Source organism: Coenobita brevimanus, chromosome 33 (genome assembly GCF_032717465.1).
Source record: "Coenobita brevimanus isolate Jiangsu-jjx chromosome 33, ASM3271746v2, whole genome shotgun sequence".
NCBI classification, from domain to species: Eukaryota; Metazoa; Arthropoda; class Malacostraca; order Decapoda; family Coenobitidae; genus Coenobita; species Coenobita brevimanus.
In genome coordinates, this window is record NC_136986.1 from 13,661,286 (window position 1) to 13,682,913 (window position 21,628).

At 50.5% G+C, this 21,628-nt stretch overlaps 1 protein-coding gene across 1 annotated transcript in view; it reads left to right on the plus strand.

Moving 5' to 3' along the window:
• Positions 1-13,163: 13,163 nt before the first annotated feature.
• LOC145395795 (ionotropic receptor 93a-like) overlaps positions 13,164-21,628 on the plus strand; it is a 94,014-nt gene continuing 85,549 nt past the window's right edge. Inside the window, exons 1-2 of the mRNA XM_080269332.1 lie at positions 13,164-13,301; positions 14,156-14,271. Coding sequence (XP_080125458.1) covers positions 13,164-13,301; positions 14,156-14,271 — 254 coding nt within the window. The remainder of the gene's footprint in view (positions 13,302-14,155; positions 14,272-21,628) is intronic.

Genomic DNA, 21,628 nt, shown 5'->3' on the forward strand with positions numbered 1-21,628 from the left:
CGACCATTGATCGTCTCTACCGGAACACTAAGGGAGCGACCATTGATCGTCTCAACCTGGACACTGTGGGAGCGACCATTGATCGTCTCAACCGGAACCCTAACGAAGCGATCATTGATCGTTTCTACCTGGACACTGTGAGTGCGACCATTGATCGTCTCAACCGGAACACTAAGGGAGCGAACATTGATCGTCTCAACCTGGACACTGTGGGAGCGACCATTGATCGTCTCTACCTGAACACTAAGGGAGCGACCATTGATTGTCTCAACCTGGATACTGTGGGAGCGACCATTGATGATCTCTACTGGAACACTAAGGAAGCGACCATTGATAGTCTCTCCCTGGACACTGTGGGAGCGACCACTGATCGTCTCTACCGGAGCACTAAGGGAACGACCATTGATCGTCTCTACCTGGACACTGTGGGAGCGACCATTGATCGTCTCAACCGGAACACTAAGAGAGCGTCCATTGATCGTCTCAACTGGAGACTGTGGGAGCGACCATTGATCGTCTCTACCGGAACACTAAGGGAGCGACCATTGATCGTCTCTACCGGAACACTAAGGGAGCGACCATTGATCGTCTCAACCTGGACACTGTGGGAACGACCATTGATCGTCTCTACCGGAACACTAATGGAGCGACCATTGATCGTCTCTACCTGGACACTGTGGGAGCGACCATTGATTGTCTCAACCGGAACCCTAAGGGAGCGACAATTGATGGTCTCAACCTGGACACTGTGGGAGCGACCATTGATCGTCTCTACCGGAACACTAAGGGAGCGACCATTGATCGTCTCAACCTGGACACTGTGGGAGCGACCATTGATCGTCTCAACCGGAACCCTAACGAAGCGACCATTGATCGTTTCGACCTGGACACTGTGGGAGCGACCATTGATCGTCTCTACCGGAACACTAAGGGAGCGACCATTGATCGTCTCTACCGGAACACTAAGGGAGCGACCATTGATCGTCTCTACCGGAACACTAAGGGAGCGACTATTGATCGTCTCAACCTTGACACTGTGGTAGCGACCATTGATCATCTCTACCGGAACACTAAGAGTGCGACCATTGATCGTCTCTACCTGGACACTGTGGGAGCGACCATTGATCGTCTCAACCGGAACCCTAAGGGAGCGACCATTGATCGTCTCAACCTGGACACTGTGGGAGCGACCATTGATCGTCTCTACCGGAAAACCCTGGGGGCAGCCATTGATCGTCTCTACCTGGACACCGTGGGAGCGACCATTGATCGTTTCAACCGGAACCCTAAGGGAGCGACAATTGATCTTCTCAACCTGGACACTGTGGGAGCGACCATTGATCATCTCAACCGGAACACTAAGGGAGCGAACATTGATCGTCTCAACCTGGACACTGTGGGAGCGACCATTGATCGTCTCTACCGGAACACTAAGGGAGCGACCATTGATTATCTCAACCTGGATACTGTGGGAGCGACCATTGATTGTCTCTACTGGAACACTAAGGGAGCGACCATTGATAGTCTCTACCTGGACACTGTGGGAGCGACCAATGATCGTCTCTACCGGAGCACTAAGGGAACGACCATTGATCGTCTCTACCTGGACACTGTGGGAGCGACCATTGATCATCTCAACCGGAACACTAAGAGAGCGACCATTGATCGTCTCAACCTGGACACTGTGGGAGTGACCATTGATCGTCTCTACCGGAACACTAAGGGAGCGACCATTGATCGTCTCTACCTGGACACTGTGGGAGCGACCATTGATTGTCTCAACCGGAACCCTAAGGGAGCGACATTTGATGGTCTCAACCTGGACACTGTGGGAGCGACCATTGATCGTCTCAACCTGGACACTGTGGGAGCGACCATTGATCGTCTCAACCGGAACCCTAACGAAGCGACCATTGATCGTTTCTACCTGGACACTGTGGGAGCAACCATTGATCGTCTCTACCGGAACACTAAGGGAGCGACCATTGATCGTCTCTACCGGAACACTAAGGGAGCGAGCATTGATCGTCTCTACAGGAACACTAACGGAGCGACCATTGATCGTCTCAGCCTGGACACTGTGGTAGCGACCATTGATCATCTCTACCGGAACACTAAGAGAGCGACCATTGATCGTCTCTACCTGGACACTGTGGGAGCGACCATTGATCGTTTCAACCGGAACCCTAAGGGAGCGAACATTGATCGTCTCAACCTGGACACTGTGGGAGCGACCATTGATCGTCTCAACCGGAACACTAAGGGAGCGACCATTGATCGTCTCAACTTGGACACTGTGGGAGCGACCATTGATCGTCTCTATCGGAACACTAAGGGAGCGACCATTGATCGTCTCAACCTGGACACTGTGGGAGCGACCATTGATCATCTCTACCGGAACACTAAGGAAGCGACCATTGATTGTCTCTACCTGGACACTGTGGGAACGACCATTGATCGTCTCTACCGGAGCACTAAGGGAACGACCATTGATCGTCTCTACCTGGACACTGTGGGAGCAACCATTGATCGTCTCAACCGGAACACTAAGGGAACGACCATTGATCGTCTCAACCTGGACACTGTGGGAGTGACCATTGATCGTCTCTACCGTAACACTAAGGGAGCGACCATTGATCGTCTCAACCTGGACACTGTGGGAGCGACCATTGATCGTCTCTACCGGAACACTAAGGGAGCGACCATTGATCATCTTTACCTGGACATTGTGAGAGCGACCATTGATTGTCTCAACCGGAACCCTAAGAAAGCGAAAATTGATCGTCTCAACCTCGACACTGTGGGAGTGACCATTGATCATCTCTACCGGAACACTAATGGAGCGACCATTGATCGACTCTACCGGAACACTAAGGGAGCGACCATTGATCGTCTCAACCTGGACACTGTGGGAGCGACCATTGATCGTCTCTACCGGAACCCTAAGTGAGCGACCATTGATCGTCTCTACCGAAGCACTTTGGGAGCGACCATAGATCGTCTCTACCAGAGGGTCGCTGTCTGGAGTATTAGTTCTAACTCCACCCCTAGCTAACTCAGTGATTCCGCCATGCGTAGGTAGTGTCTTTCGCCTACTGTGGCGGCGGCATGGTGGCTGTATGTCACAGGGGCGCACGGCCCGGGCTGACATGCGTCATTGTTGCCCTTAGTGGTTGTGGCTGGTGGCGGCTACCCCGTGGGGTCCGTGTGGGGGTGTCGGCATGCTTGTGGGCAAACTCTGTTGTTCCTGGTTCGCCCTGTCGTCGGGGATACTATGGTATTCTCCGGGAGTTTCCTCGGGAGTACTGTTAAAGCCACGCATTTCACCACCCTGTTCTTGTAAAAAGTCACGTCCCCGTGGCTGGAGGTGGAACGCTAGTGTGTTGGGAGTGGTGTAGACGGGCTGGAGGTGTCGCAGTGTGTTCTGCCAAGCGACAATGTAGGAATTTTCCTCCTGTGCTGGGTCATAGGTGAGGAAGAGTGCGGAGGGGGCGGTGGTCGACTGGAGGATATTTAACAGGTGGTGTGGCCCGCGGAGTCTGCGGTTCCTAGTAAGGGTAGGGGCCCATACGGCACGCTTGATCCTCATGTTGCTTGGTGTGGCTGTCAGTGTGGTTGGAGGCTGAATGCTGGATAGTGTGGGTGAAGGCCGGGTTTTGTGTCGTGGTAATGCAGCGTTAAGTCTCTGGGGAGTACAGATAGACGGGATTTGGGCCTGGTGTAGCTTGATGGTGTGAAGTTGTGGAGAGGTGGGTGGTGTAGGGGTGTGTGAGTATCGGGCGGGTGGGCGTGAGAGGCGGCCTGAGCGGGTGGTGGTGGTCTTGAGGGTTGGGGTGGGGGGAGAAGTGGGCGTTGGAGGTGGGCGTGTTGTCTTGCGCACCACGGGCGTGGTGGAACGTGGTATTGGTGGAGTGGGCGTACAGATGGTGGGTGGGGGGAGGGGGGTGGAAGGGGGTTGTGGCGAGGGTGTGGTGGTGTGGGCGGAAGAGGTGAGAGTGGGCGGCTGGGATGGGCGTGTTGTTTTGCATTTGGGTACGCGGTGGGGTGCGGAGTGGGCTGAGTGGGTGTACGGATGGGGTGTAGGAGAGGGGGGGGTGGTAGTGGGTAGGGGGGAGGGAGTGGTGGCATGGGCAGGAGATGTGGGAGTGGGGATTGAGGGGGAAGCCATGGAAGGAAGGGGTGAGGGGGGGTGGCGGGGGAGGTGTCAGGTGAGGTGCCGGGGGTGGGGGAGGTGGAGGCGGTAGGGGGGGCGGAGTGGGAGGGTGAGGAGGAGACGTAGCACTCATATGCGGTTGTAGATGGTGGGGCGGGGGTCGGAGGGGGCTGGGGGTGTGGGGTTGGGGTGGGGGAGGTGGGCGTGCGGAAGGGGCGCACGTGCCAGTTGCGGAGGGTACGGGGAGTGCCGTGGTAGTCCACGACCACCTGGTAAGGGTTGGGGACTTTGGTGATGGTGTGGGGGCCCGTGAAACGGGGGGCGAGCTTGTGGGGGGTGGGAAGTTGGGCGACGACGACTGTGTCGCCTGGTTTGAAGGGGTTGGTGGCTGTGTCGGATTCAAGGTCTAAACTCCTCTGTAGGTGGTATATTCGCCCTTTTAGCAATTGCAGCAGGTCTGTGGTGGGAGCGGAAGTAGGCGGTTGCAGATGATGGCGTAGGGGTAGTAGGAGGGGGGTTTCGTCAAAGATCCTTTCGTGGGGGGAAACTCCGTCTTCCTGGGGGCACGAATTCATGCCCCACTGGACGATTTTCACGTGTGCCAGCCAATCGTTGTCTTTCGTAGCCTCGATTCTGGTGCGTAGCTGATTGACCAGGGTACGATGGCTGCGTTCACACACCGCGTTCCCTGGGGGCCAGTATGGTGAGGAGTGGGAGATCTCGTATCCAAAAATCCTGGCCAGTTCTTCACAGACTTTTCCGGAGAACTCGGGGGGCATTATCGGAATGGATGGCTTGGGGAATGCCAAAGTAGGGGAACACGTGTCGGAGTAAGGCAACGGCAACAGCGACGGCGTGATGTTCCTTAGCGGGGCAGGCTACTACGAATTTAGAATACGTGTCAACAAAAGTGATCACTTATTTATATCCAGATTTGCGGGGAAGAGGTCCTACTACGTCGACCGCCAGGAGTTGCCAGGGCTTGTGGACGGTGATATGGCCAGATGGCCCGGCGGTCCGGGTAATGTCTTTCCCAAGCACACAGGCGTGGCAAGTCTAAATAATTTCCTTGGCGAGGGTGGAGGGGTTCGGGGCCCAGTAAATGTCATTGAACACCTGTAGCAATTTTTTGGTGCCCAAATGGATGCCATTGTGGACGTGTAACTGGCGCAGGGTGTCGCGTGCCGCATTGGGGGCCAAGAGAATGTGCCTGGACGGGGTTAAAAGGTGGTCGCCCTGTCGGCACAGCTTGGGAAACAGGTGAGCTGGGATCCAGGGGGGCCGTTCCTTGTGGTGCCAGAGTTTCAGCAGGTCAGGATCTGGTTGGACCGCGTGGATGGGAAGGCGGGAGAGGGCATCTGCGTTGGTGTGGAGCTTTCCGGGTCTGTATGAAATCTCATACTGACACTCCTCTAGGGTGTCACGCCATCGGACGATTTGGGCGTTATGGGAGTCCGATTGTTGCAGCCACTGGAGTGACTGGTGGTCGGTTATTACCGTGACTTGGGTCCCAGAAAGATAAGCCCTGAAATATTAGAGGGCCCAGATTATGCCGAGGCATTCTCGCTTGGTGGCGGCATAATTTTTCTCGGCCGGGTTCAGTGTGCGGCTAGCGCATGCGATAATGTGTTCCCGACCGGCCTGTACCTGGACTAGGACGGCGTCGATCGCATTAAGGGAGATGTCCGTGTAGAGGCGAAAAGGGAGGGCATAGTCGGGAAAGGCCACGATGGGGGCCGAGACAAGCTTGTCTTTTAGCTGTTGAAAAGCAGCTCGTCGGTCCTCGGTCCAGAGGAAAGGTTCCCCTTTTCGTGTCAGATCGTGAATAGGCTTAGCGATCTGTGCAAACCCCTTCACGAAGCGGCGGTAGTAGGACGTGAGTCCCAAGAAGGCACGGACACCGTGGACATCCTGCGTAGGTGGTATGTTCACTATGGCACGAAGCTTGTTGGGATCTAGGGAAATTCCCGCTTGGGAAATAGTATGGCCTAGGAACGAGACAGTTTTTGCGGCCAGGACACATTTGGATGGATGTAGCTTGAGGCCTGCCTGGCGAATTCGGGTGAAAACTCAACGGAGGGCTGCAAGTGGTCGGCCCAGGTCTGGCTAAAAACAATGACGTCATCAAGATAGGCTAAACATATCTCCCAAGTGAGGCCGCTCAAGACAGATTCCATTAGTCTGGAGAACGTGGCAGGGGCGTTGCAGAGACCGAATGGCAGGACATTAAATTCGTAATGTCGGCCATTACTGATGGAAAAGGCCGTCTTGCCTCGATGATCCGGGTGGACGGGGACCTGCCAATATCCAGACTGGAGGTCAAGGGTAGAAAACCAAGATGCCCCGTAGAGGAAGTCTAGGGAATCGTCAATGAGGGGGAGGGGGGTGGCATCCTTAATTGTGACGTCATTCACGTGGCGGTAGTCGATGCAAAACCGCATCGTGCCGTCTTTCTTTTTTACTAGAACGACGGGGGAGGACCACGGGCTGGTGGAGGGGGAGATAACACCTGCCTCTTTCATCTCGCACACCTGGCGGTCCTCCTCTTCTCTCTGTCGGGGGTTCTTACGTTGGGAAGGTTGTCGTATCGGTGGGCCTGTCGTATGGATCTCGTGAGACAGGTACGTAGTATGTCCTATATCTGCGGGTCCTGTCGCAAATAAATCCTGGAACTCCAGGAGGAGGCGGCGTAAGGCGTCTGACTGTTGGTTGGAGAGATGGTCAGGGATGGGGGGAAGGGGGGCGGGGTGGTGGGAGGGGGACGGGGCACAGGGCTCGGCTTCTTCCATCTCTCCGATGATAAGCCCTTTGGGGAGGGTGAGAGGGGACGGGGCAAGATTGGCGATGCAATGGCGGTGTGGTGGGGAGGGAGGAAGGTAGGGGAAACAAGGCAGGCAGAAAGGGGTCCGGAGGGGAGGAGGGGGGAGAACAAAACGGATGGACCTGAAGGCCTGTTCAGGGGCACCCATGCCTCGTGGTGTGAGGGGATGGTAACGGCGTTGGAGATGGTGGCGGGGAAGGAGGGGGCACGAGTGGGGTGGGGCAGCGTGGGGAGAGGGGGGGAGGGAGGCGAAGAAGGGGGGGGAAGAGAGGAGGCGCTGGGGGGGGAGGGGGAGTCCTCCGGCCGGGGCTGCGGTGAGCATGTGCAAATGGCTGGAGTGGAACGGGATGGGGGGCGGAACTGGAGTTGTCGGTGGCGACAGTCGATCGTGGCTCCAAGTTTTTGAAGTAAGTCTAGCCCTAAATACCCGTCATAACTCCGGCAGGAGGAATAAAAAACGATGAATGGGTGTTGGGCGGACACTGGCTGGTGGGTGTCGACCCGTAGGGCCCGAGTCTCCCCACGGATGGGCAGGGGGCCATCCTCCGCATCCACGAGGTGAGTGGTAGTAGGGCGGAGTGGGCCAAACCGTGATTTGTAGCGGGAGAAATAATGGCTGTAAAGGCAGGATCTGGCTGCTCCCGTATCAACTAGTAGTCTGGCCTACACGCCATTTATTTTCATCTTGTGGTATACGGGGGGGCGATACTTAGGGGTGACGGCCCCCGCCACCGTGGGTTGGTGTGGGGCCGGGCCTAAAATCCAGCTGGCTAGGGCTCTCGTGCTCCTGTTCCTGCTCTAGTTCTCCTGGAGGGGGTTCGTCCACGGGCGCCAGCTCGTCCCCTGGGGCCTCGCCTTCTAGGGCGGACACTTTACGCGAACCCGGGGTTGTGTTTCTGCGGCGAGCAGCTTTCAACTGGTCCCGTATGTCGTGAAGGGGGCAGCGGGAGTTGCAGGCTGTGAATTCCCACGGGTTGATCAGAATTAGGTTTGGGTTTTCTCGCGGGGCGGGGCGTCGACGGGAGGGGTGCGCCCTGGGTGGGCTAGGCGTCGGGGTCGGGCTGGCGTGGGGCAGAGGCGGACGCGGTGTGGCTGGGGGAGCCGGGGGTCGGGTTGGGAATTTCTTGACTACATTAATTTGTTGTGGAGAAGGGCAGGCGGTCAGGAGGCGCCGTATCAGCTGTATATCTCTATCCATGTCTCCTGTTGGGTCATGGATAGTAAAGTGTTGCTTCACAACACTTGGGAGTACTCGGAGCAGAGTATTGAATGTATGCTGGTCCCGGGTTTCTTCGTCTGTCTCCGGGTAGGCAGCAGTAATCAGGCGTCTTGCCTGCAACAGGGTATTATCTAAATCCCCGTCATATGCAAAGCTATCCAATTTCGATAGAGCCACCACTTTCCCTAATGATGGGGTGATGGCTTGGACAGCGAACTTAGTAAAGTTCTGCCAGGTGAGTTCTGGGACGATTTTCGGCACAATGTTTGCTGCGGCTTTACCCAGTAGTGGTAGCGTGACTGCAATTTTTTGTTGGTCATTTTCAAAGCCAATATCTAGTAATGGTTTAATTATTGCAAGATATGTGTGTATGTCATACTGGTCAGGGTCAAACTTGGGTAACTGAACGTGCGGTTTAGTTGCCATTTTTCCAAATATTTCCTGCTTACCTCTCTTCTACGCTCGGATCTAGAACCACCGCCGGCCACCAGTGTAATGCTGGGTAGAATTAGGCTCGACTTCTCGTTCCTATTTCACCCAACGTGGAGCGGGGTCCTCTTTCGAGACCGGAGCTAGTGCAATAAAGAGAGGCAGGACATAAAAACTTTCGGCAACACCATACACATATATTACCACAGTCAGACACAGGACATTTCAGCAGATATTGCAACACAATATAGAGCAATATAAAACCATCTAAGATATGTGTATCTCGCAGGATACTTGCTTTCTAGATACTAATGACAACACAACAAATCCTAGAGTATTAGGAGTGCAGTAAATTCAGGTGCGTGCAGAGCGCGGAAGGGGGGGGAGGGGGTTGTGACTCACTAGGAGGAGGTAGGGGAGGCGCGGAGAGTGACTTAAAACGGCGAGGAGAAAGTTATAGTAATATTGGAAGACGACAGATATTAGCAGGGGAGTTTATACGGTGTCTGCTAGTGAAAGTACTTTGGCAAATAACTCTGATTCTTGATTGACACTTACTTTAGTTTTAAGGGGGTGAGCGAGTAATAGAGAGGGCTTTAGGGGCAGCATGAGGAGGGAGGGAATATGATTAATACTTCCTTTCTTGATATTTTCTCATTGGAATGGGGGTATGTCTCTTTAGGCACAGGCTTACTAATTACACATCTGTCAGAGAGGTCCTCCAGGTATAGTACATAGACTCTCGCTTCACAACGCGTAACAAGGGCGAAATACTCGTGATACTACTTTCACAATATTACTTCGCGGCTAGCCAATAGATCTTGTTTCAGCGTGGGGAGAGATAGAACATTAATGACATTTCTTCCTCACAGTCTTTCTTCCAGCAATGGGGGTATGTCTTTATAGATATCCGGGGTGACACTCGCACATATTTTCACTCAGATCTTAGTCCACATTCTCGACCTCTAACTTCTCATTGTGATCTGATTTACCCCGATATATATCACACAGATTCACTGCACAATACTTGTTCTAGGAGAGAGAGAGTCACACTTAACCTAATTCACTATTGTTACATTATCACCCGTATTCTCTCAGGGAAGAAAACAGGGGCACGACATTGGTGATCCGGCTGAACTAGGGGCACCGTCAAGACAGGGCGAGCCGAGAGGGCACGGGGCGGCTCACAAGGGCGTCCTCTCGTGTCCGTGTCTCCCTGTCGCTTCTGGACTGGGCTCCGGCGTAAGGCCCTTGGGACTGGGGCCAAATAGGTCCCGGAACCTCTGTGTCAGGTCCCGGCGTCTTGGGGGCGTGGAGAGGTCTCGCCCGGGTGTCCTGGGGAGGGCCGAGAGAGACGACGGGCTGCGGTCTCCAATGTCTAGAGGCGCCGTCAGGGAAGGACTGCGGCAGCGACTGTCACTGGGGCCCGACAGGTGTGTCTGCTCTAGGGCCAGGCGTAAAGAACAGAGACCGGGGGAGGCAGGGAGGTCTGTCCAGGATGTTCTGGGACAGGATACCTGGAGTTCGATCTCCGGTCGTGGAGACGTCCCTCTCCTGGACACGCCCTGGGAGCGACCATAGATCGTCTCTACCTGGACACTGGGGGAGCGACCATTGATCGTCTCTACCTGGACACTGTGGGAGCGACCATTGATCGTCTCTACCGGAACCCTAATGGAGCGACCATTGATCGTCTCTACCGGAACACTAAGGGAGCGACCATTGATCGTCTCAACCTGGACACTGTGGGAGCGACCATTGATCGTCTCAACCGGAACCCTAAGGGAGCGACCATTGATCGTCTCTACCTGAACACTGCGGGAGCGACCATTGATCGTCTCTACCGAAACACTTTGGGAGCGACCATAGATCATCTCTACCAGAGGGGTGCTGTCTGGAGTATTAGTTCTAACTCCACCCCTAGCTAACTCAGTGATTCCGCCACGCGAAGGTAGTGTCTTTCGCCTACGGTGGCGGCGGCGTGGTGGCTGTATGTCACAGGGGCGCACGGCCCGGGCTGACATGCGTCTTTATTGCCCGGAGTGGTGGTGGCTGGTGGCGGCTACCCCGTGTGGTCCGTGTGGGGGTGTCGGCATGCTTGTGGGCAAACTCTGTTGTTCCTGGTTCGCCCTGTCATCGGGGATACTATGGTATTCTCTGGGAGTTTCCTCGGGAGTACTGTTAAAGCCACGCATTTCAGTAATAGCAGTTAGTAAAGTGTGTATACTCCAGTGCATGTGAGAACAATGAAGTTGGAAAACATTAAGTGGAATTATTTGGAAAATAAAGACAGTGAACTTTATGGAGCCAGTGTTTATTTTCGCCTCAGCTGATCTTGTGTACTGTACACCTGTGGCTTACTATAGGAAGAACAACTCACTGGGCAACATCCTTCCTCTACTGTACTACTGCTGTTGGAGCCTGTGGTAGTGTGGGGTGAGGACATAACACTGGTGTCAGGAGTGTGGAATTATTTAGGGCTGCAGTGAGTCTAACCTTCGACATGGAAGCAGGTGTGAAGACAAGATCTCGAGCTGGGCAGGAAGAGGAAATTTCCCTGGCGACAGTTATGGAGCTACTATAGGTACATTATAACGAAGTCGGAGAAGTATCACAGGCACATTATAAAGAACTCAAAGAACTCATGCAGGCACGAGGTGAACGACTGAAGGCAAATAGTGAACTTCTAAAGGCACAACGTGAGGAACAAAAAGAACGATATGAGCAACTTCAAGAGGCATCAGAGGAGCAACAGTGGGAATTCCAGCAGAGGATGCAAGGGCAACTAGTTGCATTAGTGGGGGAAATCAAGGAAGAACAGCATCAGCTTAAAGAGAAAGTAGATGCCAAGCTAGAGCAGCAGAAGTGTGAGATACGCAATAATGTGAAAGAGTGTAAACTGCATGTAGACGAACAGTTGCAGACAATTTGTTAGGAAATAGTGATGGAGTGCGAACAGCATGTATACAAAGAGCTGAAGACAGTTAGTGAGGAAATAGTGAGAAAGTGCAAATATCATGTAGACAACCAGCTAAAGATTAGTGAGAGAATTGTGACAGAGTGCAGACAGCATGCAGACACCCAGTTGAAGCATGTAGTTGACCATGTGAAGATAATTAGTGAGAAAATTGAGGCTGTAGAGAAATATTGCACTGCTGAGCCTCAAGTTAGTGTACAGGGAGAATATGAAGGGAATGGACAGTGTATGGTGAATCTTGACGGACCCCAAGCATCTAAAGGTAGCATTACAGGGTTGAATAATTACAATGTAGAAGATTTATGTCCTGGCCTTAATTATGATGCCCCAGTTTTTAGGCCCCAAACCAGGGAAGTGCATGGCTATAATGATGGTCCAGTTAAAAAGAAACCTCAAGAATTTGATGGTAGAGTATCCTGGCAAGCTTACCGTGCACAATCTGAGTTGTTGCTCGTGGATTAGAATGGTTGGGATGATAGGCAGAGAGCAGTGCAGCTTGCTACTAGCCTTAAGGGTGCCGCAGTGGAAATTCTGGGCCACATGTCAGTCATGGACAGGAACAGTTGTCAGTCACTTGTAGAAGTGCTGGAGCACAGATATGGAACCATATACCAGACTGAGGTGTACAGAGCAAGATTCTGGGGCTGTGTATGGGCTCGAGGAGAATCCCTACAGCAGCTTGCTCATGACCTGGAGAGTATGACATACAAGGTGTACCCTGGAGCAGCACCTAACCTGTTGGCTATTCTACTGAGAGACCAGTTCATCGATGCTCTTGACAGTGCAGAGTTGAAAGTGCAAGTGAAGCAGGCACAACCAAGAAGCATGCGAGAAGCGCTAGCCAGGGCTCTAGAATTTGAGTCCTATGTAAGGTCCAGTACATCCACCTTTCAGGCAGGTCGTACTGCAGGATTCAAGGCAAGAAAGGGGCAGGTATGTGAAACGGAAAAATTTGAGGGAAGTTGCTGGTTCTGTGAAAAGTCAGGACACAGAAAGGAGACTGCTACAAGTGGAAGAGGGAACAGAAGACCGGAGGAGAGGCTGCTGGTTCTGTGGGAAGTCAGGGCACAAGAAGAGGGATTGTTGCAAATGGAAGAAGGAGCAAGAACAGAGATGTGCAAGGAAATCTTCAGCCGTAACAAAAGCATATTGGACATGTAGTGAGGTGGGACACTTCAGTTCCGAGTGTCCGAAGAAGAAAAAGGATGATAAGAAGAAGGTTGCAGAAGACCAGAAAGAAGCGGGAAACTAGTGGAGGCTGGTGTGAAGGGGCAACCACCAGCCAGCTCTTCCTTAGTAGCCCCACCACTGAGAAAATGCAAGAGGACGGCAATTGATTACGTGCGAATTGACGGAACAATAGATGGAAAGAAGTGTTCCCTGGTGATTGATTCGGCCTCAGAGCAGTGTTTTGTGAGGCCTGATGTGTTCCATCATCGGTATCTGCCTGAGTCATCAGAACAACTGGGGCATAACTGGGCACTGTGCGGAGCTGAGGGGACCCCTGGATGTCCAGATTGAAGTGGCAGGGCAAGAGGCTACTCTACCAGTCTATGTGGCCGACATGGCAGATCCTTGCCTTCTGAGTCTGGGCTACCTTATGTCCATGGGATATGAGCTGGACTTCTGCTCAGTGAAGATGACGGTTCGGGGAAGGTCGGTTCCCGTCACAGCAGTGAAACATACCAGTTCTGGTGGTGAGGTGAGGGTGCTCCGTACTACAGTGATACCCCCAGTGTAAGGTGAGTGGCTCTTTTGACAGCTGTATAAGGGTAGTGGATTCTGATGTACAGTGCAAGAGGAAGGCCGGGGTGATGGTGGGGAGAACGCTGGTGGAAACAGGTGCAGATGAAGTGCCAGTTGTGGTGGCCAATTTCTCCCTTGAGCTACAAAAGATCAACAAGGGAGAAATTGTGGGACACTGCCAGGCTGTGGACCCTGAGTGGCATCACAGGAAGGCCTGTAAAAGAAGCATAGTCAAGGAAGACGGGTATGTGCCACACCACCTACAAGACCTATTCTCAAGTTGTCAATATCTGGATGGTTCACAAGTGCTAAAGTTGAGGCAGCTGCTGACGGAATATGCTATCTTTTCCAAGGGAGACCTAGACCTGGGGTGCACTGATCTGGTAGAGAATAGTATAGACACCGGGGATCTCCACCCGATTAAACAGCCAGCACAGAGGATGGCGCGAGCCCAATGGCAAGAAATGGAAAAAGTGATGGAGAATCTCCATAGTCAAGGAGTAATAGAAAAGTCCAGTAGTCCTTGGGCATCAGCAGTGGTTCTGGTGAGAAAAAAGGATGGCTCAGTAAGGTGCTGTATAGACTATCGAGCCTTGAATGAAGTGACAGTGAAGGATGCATACCCCTTGCCAAGAATTGATCACACCCTGGATGCTCTGGCAGGTGCTAAGTGGTTCTCCACCTTAGATGTGAAGGCAGGATACCACCAGGTCAAGGTTGCAGAGAAATACAAAGAGACGACAGCCTTTTCATATGGGCGGGGTTTATGGCAGTTTAAAGTGATGCCATTTGGCCTATGCAATGCCCCAGCTACTTTTGAATGCCTCATGGTCCGCATACTTGAAGGCCTACACTGGCAGGACGGCTCTCATCAATCTGGACGATGTAATTGTGCTTGGTCACACTTTCGACCAGGAACTGGAGAGGTTGTCGGAGGTGTTGAACAGGATCTGTGCAGTGCACCTCAAGCTGAACCCCAAGAAATGCTACTTGTTTCAGAAGGAAGTAAAGTACCTGGGACACATTGTAGGTGAGAGCAGCGTCCGTACCTACCCAGGGAAGGTGGCAGCTGTGGAAAACTGGCCAGTTCCAACTTGTGTCAGGGAGCTACGGAGTTTCCTGGGCTTGTGCACCTACTGTCCGCGTTGTCAAAGACTTTGCAACGATAGCTGCACCTCTTCACAAGCTGTTGGGGAAAAGGTGGAAGTTTGCATGGACAACAGAAACTCAGAAAGCCTTCGATGAACTCAAGTATGCATTGACAAGCTCTCCAGTATAGCCATACCCAGACCAGAATCAGGCATTTATCTTGGACTGTGACGCTAGTGACCATGGTACTGGTGGAGTCCTGTCACAGAAGGAGGATGACAAGGAGTATGTGGTTGCATATTACAGCAAGAAGCGCAGCCCACCAGAGCTGAACTAGTGTGTGACCCGTAAGGAGCTCTTGGCAGTGATGAAGAGCCTTGATTTCTCCCATCCCTACCTGTATGGGTTAAACTTCATCATCATGACAGACCATGCGGCACTCAAGTGGCTGAAAATGCTAAAGAATCCGGAAGGACAACTGGCATGCTGGCTTGAGAAGCTAGACCAGCACGATTATCAGGTGTAACACCATCCTGGGGAGGTACATGGCAATGCTGACAGCCTGAGTCATCGGCCTTGTGATCCGGAGTGCCGGCAGTGTAGTTAAAAAGGAAGATCATGGTAAGAAATGCAGCCGTACTGCAATGACAGGGCCAGTGTCAGATGGAGAAGACCTGAAGAGGATGCAGATGGAGGATGCAGATTTACAACCAATGCTAGAATGGCTGCAGCAGAGTACAGTGTGACCATCTTGGGAAGAAGTTTCCCGGTTAACCCCTCCGTGGCCGCCGGCGTCAAATGACATTTAGACGATCAATGGCCGCAGGCGTCGTTTAAGCGCAGCCTATAAGAAACTGCAAGAATTTTTGGGAAGTGAACGAACGTTCTGAGCGTCTTCACACTGACCTACACTGCACTCCCATACACCTCATCAAGCAGTTCAAAGCCTGCTGCTGTCATAAGTGGATTTTCTATTTTTTCACTCCTAGCCATGCCTAAACTAAGGTCCAAGGAGAGAAGGTCTCTTCATGCATTCTGATGACGTCCGGTGGGAGATAAACGGGCGGCCGAAGGTGACTTCCGTTTTCTTTTAGGGTATACTGCTTTTTTCTGGGGTAATATAATGTTATATAGCTTCGCCCCCAGAACTTTCAGCTGATCATATGGTTAAAGTGTTTCCATTGCATAATTAACATTTCTACTAGTTAATGGGGATGTAACAGTTAACGAGAGAGAGAGAGAGAGAGAGAGAGAGAGACAGAGAGACAGACAGACAGAGACAGACAGACAGACAGACAGAGACAGAGAGATGGATTGGAGGAAAAAAAATGAAAGCGGTGATTTGGAGTCGGGGAGGAAGAGATGGAGGAAGGGGAAGCGAGAAGGAAAGGAGAAAGGAAGAAATGAAGGAGAAAATGTGGAAGGCAGAGAAGGAGAGCAAGACGGGAGAGAGGGAGAAGCGGTAGGGAGGAACGGGAGAGACAGAAAAGTGATTGGGCGAGAAGGAAGGGAGATACAGTATTTGCGAATGAAGTAAACGACGTGAGCGAAGAAAAGAAGAGAGTAGAAGGTATGGAGAGAGAAGAGAAGAGGAGAAAGAGGTGGAGGAGGGAGCTAGAAAAGTGGAAGAAGAGGAGGGAGGATGAAAAAAAAGAGAAAGGGAGTTAGGGATGAAGGAAGAGAGGAGAAGTGGAGAATGAGGAGGAGGAGGGAGAGAGAAAAGTGAGGGAGGAGGAGGAGCAGAAATGGAGAGTTGGACTGCAGAATGGGGGAAGAAAGGAGGAGGAGAAGGAGGAGCAGGTGGAAGATGAAGGGAGGTAATATCTGTACTAATGAAAGGAGAGAGAGAGAGAGAGAGAGAGAGAGAGAGAGAGAGAGAGAGAGTATAAAATAATGGTTTTTAAAGGGAGTGAGGGTATAGCTGAAGGGATAGATAGGTAGATATGAGGGAAGAGTGAGAGAAAATGGAGGAAAAGAAAAACGGGAGGGCAGGATGGAGGGACGGAGAGGAAGGGATGGAGGGGCAGAGGAAGGAAGTAGTTAATTGACTGAGGGATAGAAAGATTGAGGGAACGGGTGAGGGAAATTGGAGGGAGAGGAAAGTAGGAGGAGAAGTGGGAGAGAAGGACAGCTAGTGGAGGGAGAGAGGCAAGAAGAAGAGGAGATGGAGGAAAACCTTGAGGCAAAGTTAGTAGAAAAGAAGGAAAAAATGGAGAACGAGGAAGGAAAAGAAGGGATGCAGTTACGGGAGAGTGGAGGGATTCGCTAGAAGGATAGATAGTTGGATGGAAGGAGTGAGGGAGGGAATACTTGGAGGGATGGAGGGAGTGGATGAATGGAAAGAATTAGGGAGCAGTGAAGGGCAGCAGGGAGTTGAGGAATGGAGAGAATGATGGCTGAGTGGAGGGAGAGAGGGTATAACGAAGGGAGGGAGAGAATGCATGGAAGGATGAAGGAATGAAGTTAAGGAGTAATGGAGTGAAGGAACAGTGGAAGGAGGGAGGGAGTAGTGGAAGTTAAAGAGTGAGGGAGTGATGGAGGAAAGGAAAGAGGGAATGGAGGAAATAAAAAAAAGAGGGAGTACTGAAGGAAAAGAACGAGGGAATAGAGGATGTGAGAGAAAGAAGCAGTAACTGAGGGACGGGTGGACTACTTCGGAGAGATGAGGAAATGGAGAGAGTGAGGAAGAAAGTGAAGAGAGAGAAGAAGGGGAATGAGGGATAGAACAGCAAAATGTAGACTGCAGACACGGGCTTCCTTTGTGTTAACCAGGTCTTGTCTCTTACACAGCGGGGCCCATTTCTTTCTAGTGTCTTCATCTTGAGGGAACATGAAGAATTTGATGTCACTGTCTTTTCTGCTGACTGAATAGCATCCAAATACTGAAGTGGCATCTTTCTGATAACCGTCCTAGTATGAGATAAATATATGGGAACACCGAGCTCTCCACCACTGCGGCCTAGGGAAACTAAGTGACTGAGTGGAGTGAGTAGCTGTCTCCCACGTGACGTCATGCGCCAACCAGGTTGAATTCTCGCCCGGGCTGGACAGACCTTCTCTCCTTGGACCTTGGCCTAAACAAGCACAACTATACCCATTATCTCAACCCAGGCAGAACATATCATCTTTGTCCTCTCTTGCAAAACACATACAACCACCTGTTTACGATTATGAAGTAATACAGGCACATACAAATAAGACATGATAATAAGTGAAAAAATACATTTTTGTCTTGGTATCTTTACCTATTTGCTCAGGTTTGCTGTAATGGTTTGGATTATTTGATGCAACTTGTAGAAAACTGTGAAAACCTTCGGGAAGTGAACGAAAATCTGGGACATGAGACTGACCTTGACTTCACCCTCTCACATATCATCTGTCAGTTCATCACCTGCTGTCATGACGAGTGGATGTACGATTTTTTCGCTCGTGGCCATGCCTAAAAACACATAGTTACACCCATTATATTGACCAAGACAGAAGATACAATCTTTTTCCTCCCTTGCAAAACACACACAAGCACCCTGTTTACGAGACAGCAATATATATTGCGAAAATAACAAGGTAAAATGATAAAGATGAACGTAAAATGATAGAGAAAGATGAACATGTTATTACGGAAAAAATACGTCTTCCCCCGTCTGTAAACTTAATTATTTCTGCTTTGTATCTGTATTCGTAATAATTAGACTTCTGAAACTGCATTACGATTCTATTTTTAGCCATGCTCGTGGTGTGGGAGCTCGAAGTTGCGACTCAACTTCCGCATTGCTAATCGGATCTCACCCTCCACTTTGTCCTTCTGTGGCAGAGTCTAACCTTGGAGGACGTGCAGTTTTCTTACTTAAGACCGAAAATTCAACTCTTTCGCTCCCTTTTCCAAGCATGAGCACAACGATAGCGTAAAAAATAACTAGAAACTATCATAAACATATTTTATATAAAAAAGGTGAAAAAGCATTCATAACATTTTTTTTTCCAGTCATTCCTAACGGATTATGAACTGAAATCATTCGATATCATCATATCTCATATATGCACAAAATTTCAGCACCATTCGTACGTTTTGAGAGGTAAAAAAAAAAAAAATAACAACACCTGCCCAGTTGCATTGCGGCAGCGCCCCTGGGTGGTGGATATCGGTTCCCGATATTTCTGCAATTTCCGCGCGCCATTGCAAGCCATAATATGCGTCTAGGAAGCTGGGATTTGCACTGTTAGGTATATCTGAACTTTCTCTTCAATATGGCAAGAAAAAAATTCAATTTTCGAAACTTCAAAAAATGGTCACGGCGTCGGCCTGTGTGCACGAAAAATTCCGGGCCTTCGGCCACGGAGGGGTTAAGCCCTGTGACCATGAGCTACTGGAGTCAGTGGGACCTTCTTCATTTGAACAGTGGACTACTGGAGCATCAGTGGGAGACAGCTGATGGCCTTAGCAAGTTTTGGCAGCTGGTGGTTCCGAAGAAGATGAGGTCCGTGATATTGGATGAGTCCCATAACCAGATCACTAGTGGGCATCTAGGAGTGCAGAAAACTTTAAGCCGGCTGCGACAGAGGTTCTACTGGATTGGCATGCATCAGGATGTTGAAGAGTGGTGTCGGGCCTGTGATGTGTGCTGTGCCAAGAAGGGACCCAAGAAATGTGGTTGCGCCCCTCTCCAGCTGTACCAAGTGGGTGTACCGATGGAAAGAGTCGTGATGGACGTTGCTGGACCTTTGCCACTCACCGAGGGAGGAAACCGGTACATATGTGTTGCCATAGACTACTTCACAAAGTGGCCAGAAGCCTATGCTATCCTTGATCAAGAGGCTGCAACTGTTGCTCAGGTGCTGGTTGATCAGTTTTTCTGTCGTTTTGGGATGCCACAAGAACTACATTCAAACCAGCGTAGAAGCTTTGAGTTTGCTGTGTTCCCTTGAGTGCTGCAAGTTATTCGGGATCAAGAAGACTAGGACTACCCCACTAAGGCCACAGTCAGATGGGATGGTGGAGAAATTCGATTGGACCCTGGGACAAGAACTGGCCAAGTACTGTGTTGATGGACAAACAGAATGGGACCAGAAATTACCTGCATTGCTGAAGGCATATCGGTCTGCTTCTCATGAGTCTACTGGCTACACTCCTGCAAAACTGATGTTTGGCCACGAAATGCTTACCCATTGGCTTGTTAATGGAGAGACCACCTGGTGAAGAGATGCCTACAGACACCACCAGCTATGCGAAGCACCATCAGCAAAGGATGGCTGAGGTACATCATCAAGTGCGAGGAGCCCTCAAGTTTTCAGGAGAGGTGATGAAGTGCAAGTATGATGCCAAGGCAAGTGAGGTGAGCTTCAAGGATGGTGACCAAGTTTGGTTATACACTCCTCAGGCGAAAGAAGGGACAGTCACCGAAGCCGCAGAGCCCATGGGACGGGCCTTACACTGTGTTGGACCGCCTATCAGCTGTAACGTATTGGATTCGGGGAGGCAAGAAGTCTCTCCCAAAGGTGGTACATGTGAACCGTCTGTGGCAGTACCATGGGCCAGGACAGTACAGCTGGGACGTCTCCGAGGAACTGCACTCACCCACAGCCGAGGATGTTGAGGAGATCCAAGGAGCTGAAGTGCAAGAGGATGGTGACAGTTCCTCAAGAGAAGAACCAAATCAAGAAGAGGATCAAGACTTACCTGGAGGAATGGACTGTGTGGAGGAGCAAGGACATCATCAGAAGCCGCATAGAAGACCTGATAAGTTGAAGGATTATGTGTATAGTTAGATGTTCCATTAAGATTAAGGTTTGTGTTCGTATATACTGTGTAGTTTTGTAGGGACGACAAAGAACTAGTGAGGGGGTAGTGTTATGAAAGGGGATTTGCCAGTTAGGTGCTCGAGAAGATTCTCGACGTTTCGTGTACAGTAGTTCCCGTATCGGTACGAGTCAGAGTTGCCAGTTTGCCTACTGTTTGTGAGCATATTTATTTCGTAAGTTATGCATTAATTTTTGTGCTCTTTTTCTTTATAATGTTTCATTTAAGTGATTGCTTGTTTAATTATGTACCTTAGTTTAAGTTCATGTGGTATGTGATTTAGAGTGTTATGTAATGTAAGACAACACTGGCATGTTTTGGGCTGTTTCCGAGTTGGCAACTGCTGCCTGTCGAGAGTAAACACGAAGTTCGAGAGTAATGCAAGCTTATATAAGATGGGGTAGAGATTATTACAAGTTTAGTCAGGTTTCAGTTCAGTGTGAATGAAGTGCAGTCGGTTTTGGTGTAGTGTCAGTGCAGTGCTGTTAGTGAAGTTTGTGGAGAGTTGCTTTGCAAGCATTAAGTGTAATTACTGTCAGTGAAGATTGTATATTTTTGGTACTTGTGAAAACAGTGGCAAGCAGTGACGGGTTATTGAAGTTTGTATATCACTGGTACTTGAGAAAATAGTGAAGGGTCAAGCATTAAGTGTGATAACTGTGAAGTGTTGTTAAGCATTAAGTGTACTAGCAGTTGGTAAGGTGTGTATAGCTCCAGTGCTTGTGAGAACAGTGAAGTTGGAAAACATTAAGTGGAATTATTTGGAAAATAAAGACAGTGAAATTTATGGAGCCAGTGTTTACTTTCGCCTCAGCCGATCTTGTGTACTGTATACCTAAGGCTGACCATAGGAAGAACAGCTCCCTGGGCAACGTCCTTCCTCTACTGTACTACTGTTGCAGGAGCCTGTGGCAGTGTGGGGTGAGGACGTAACAATATGCTTGTCTGCATTCAAATTTTTCCTATTACTAGGTGTTGCTGTTGTAATTAATTAGAATATTACATCCGAATATTATATCAGCATTGTCTTGTAGTAGCCCATTCCCTTTCTTATGTGACATGTTAGCGATTATTTAAAATGGGACCTCAACAGAAACTACATTGTTTTTCACGAAATTATTATTCAGAAAGTATTCACTGCAGTGGTTTGGATTTGATCTCATTTTGGCTGCTACTGCCAGAAACCTAATTTCAAATGAGATGTTATCGCATTTAAGGTGATATTCAAACTCGATTCATCTCCAGCATATCAGTGTTCTACAATAACATCCTAGATGAAATGTGTAATCATATTGAAACAGCCCTTTAACCTCTCCACTGCCGTCAGTGATCATCGGTGTCGATCAAGGAAACGTGTAGTACAAACTGTCGCTGGTATCAGTATCGTCAGTTCCACCTAA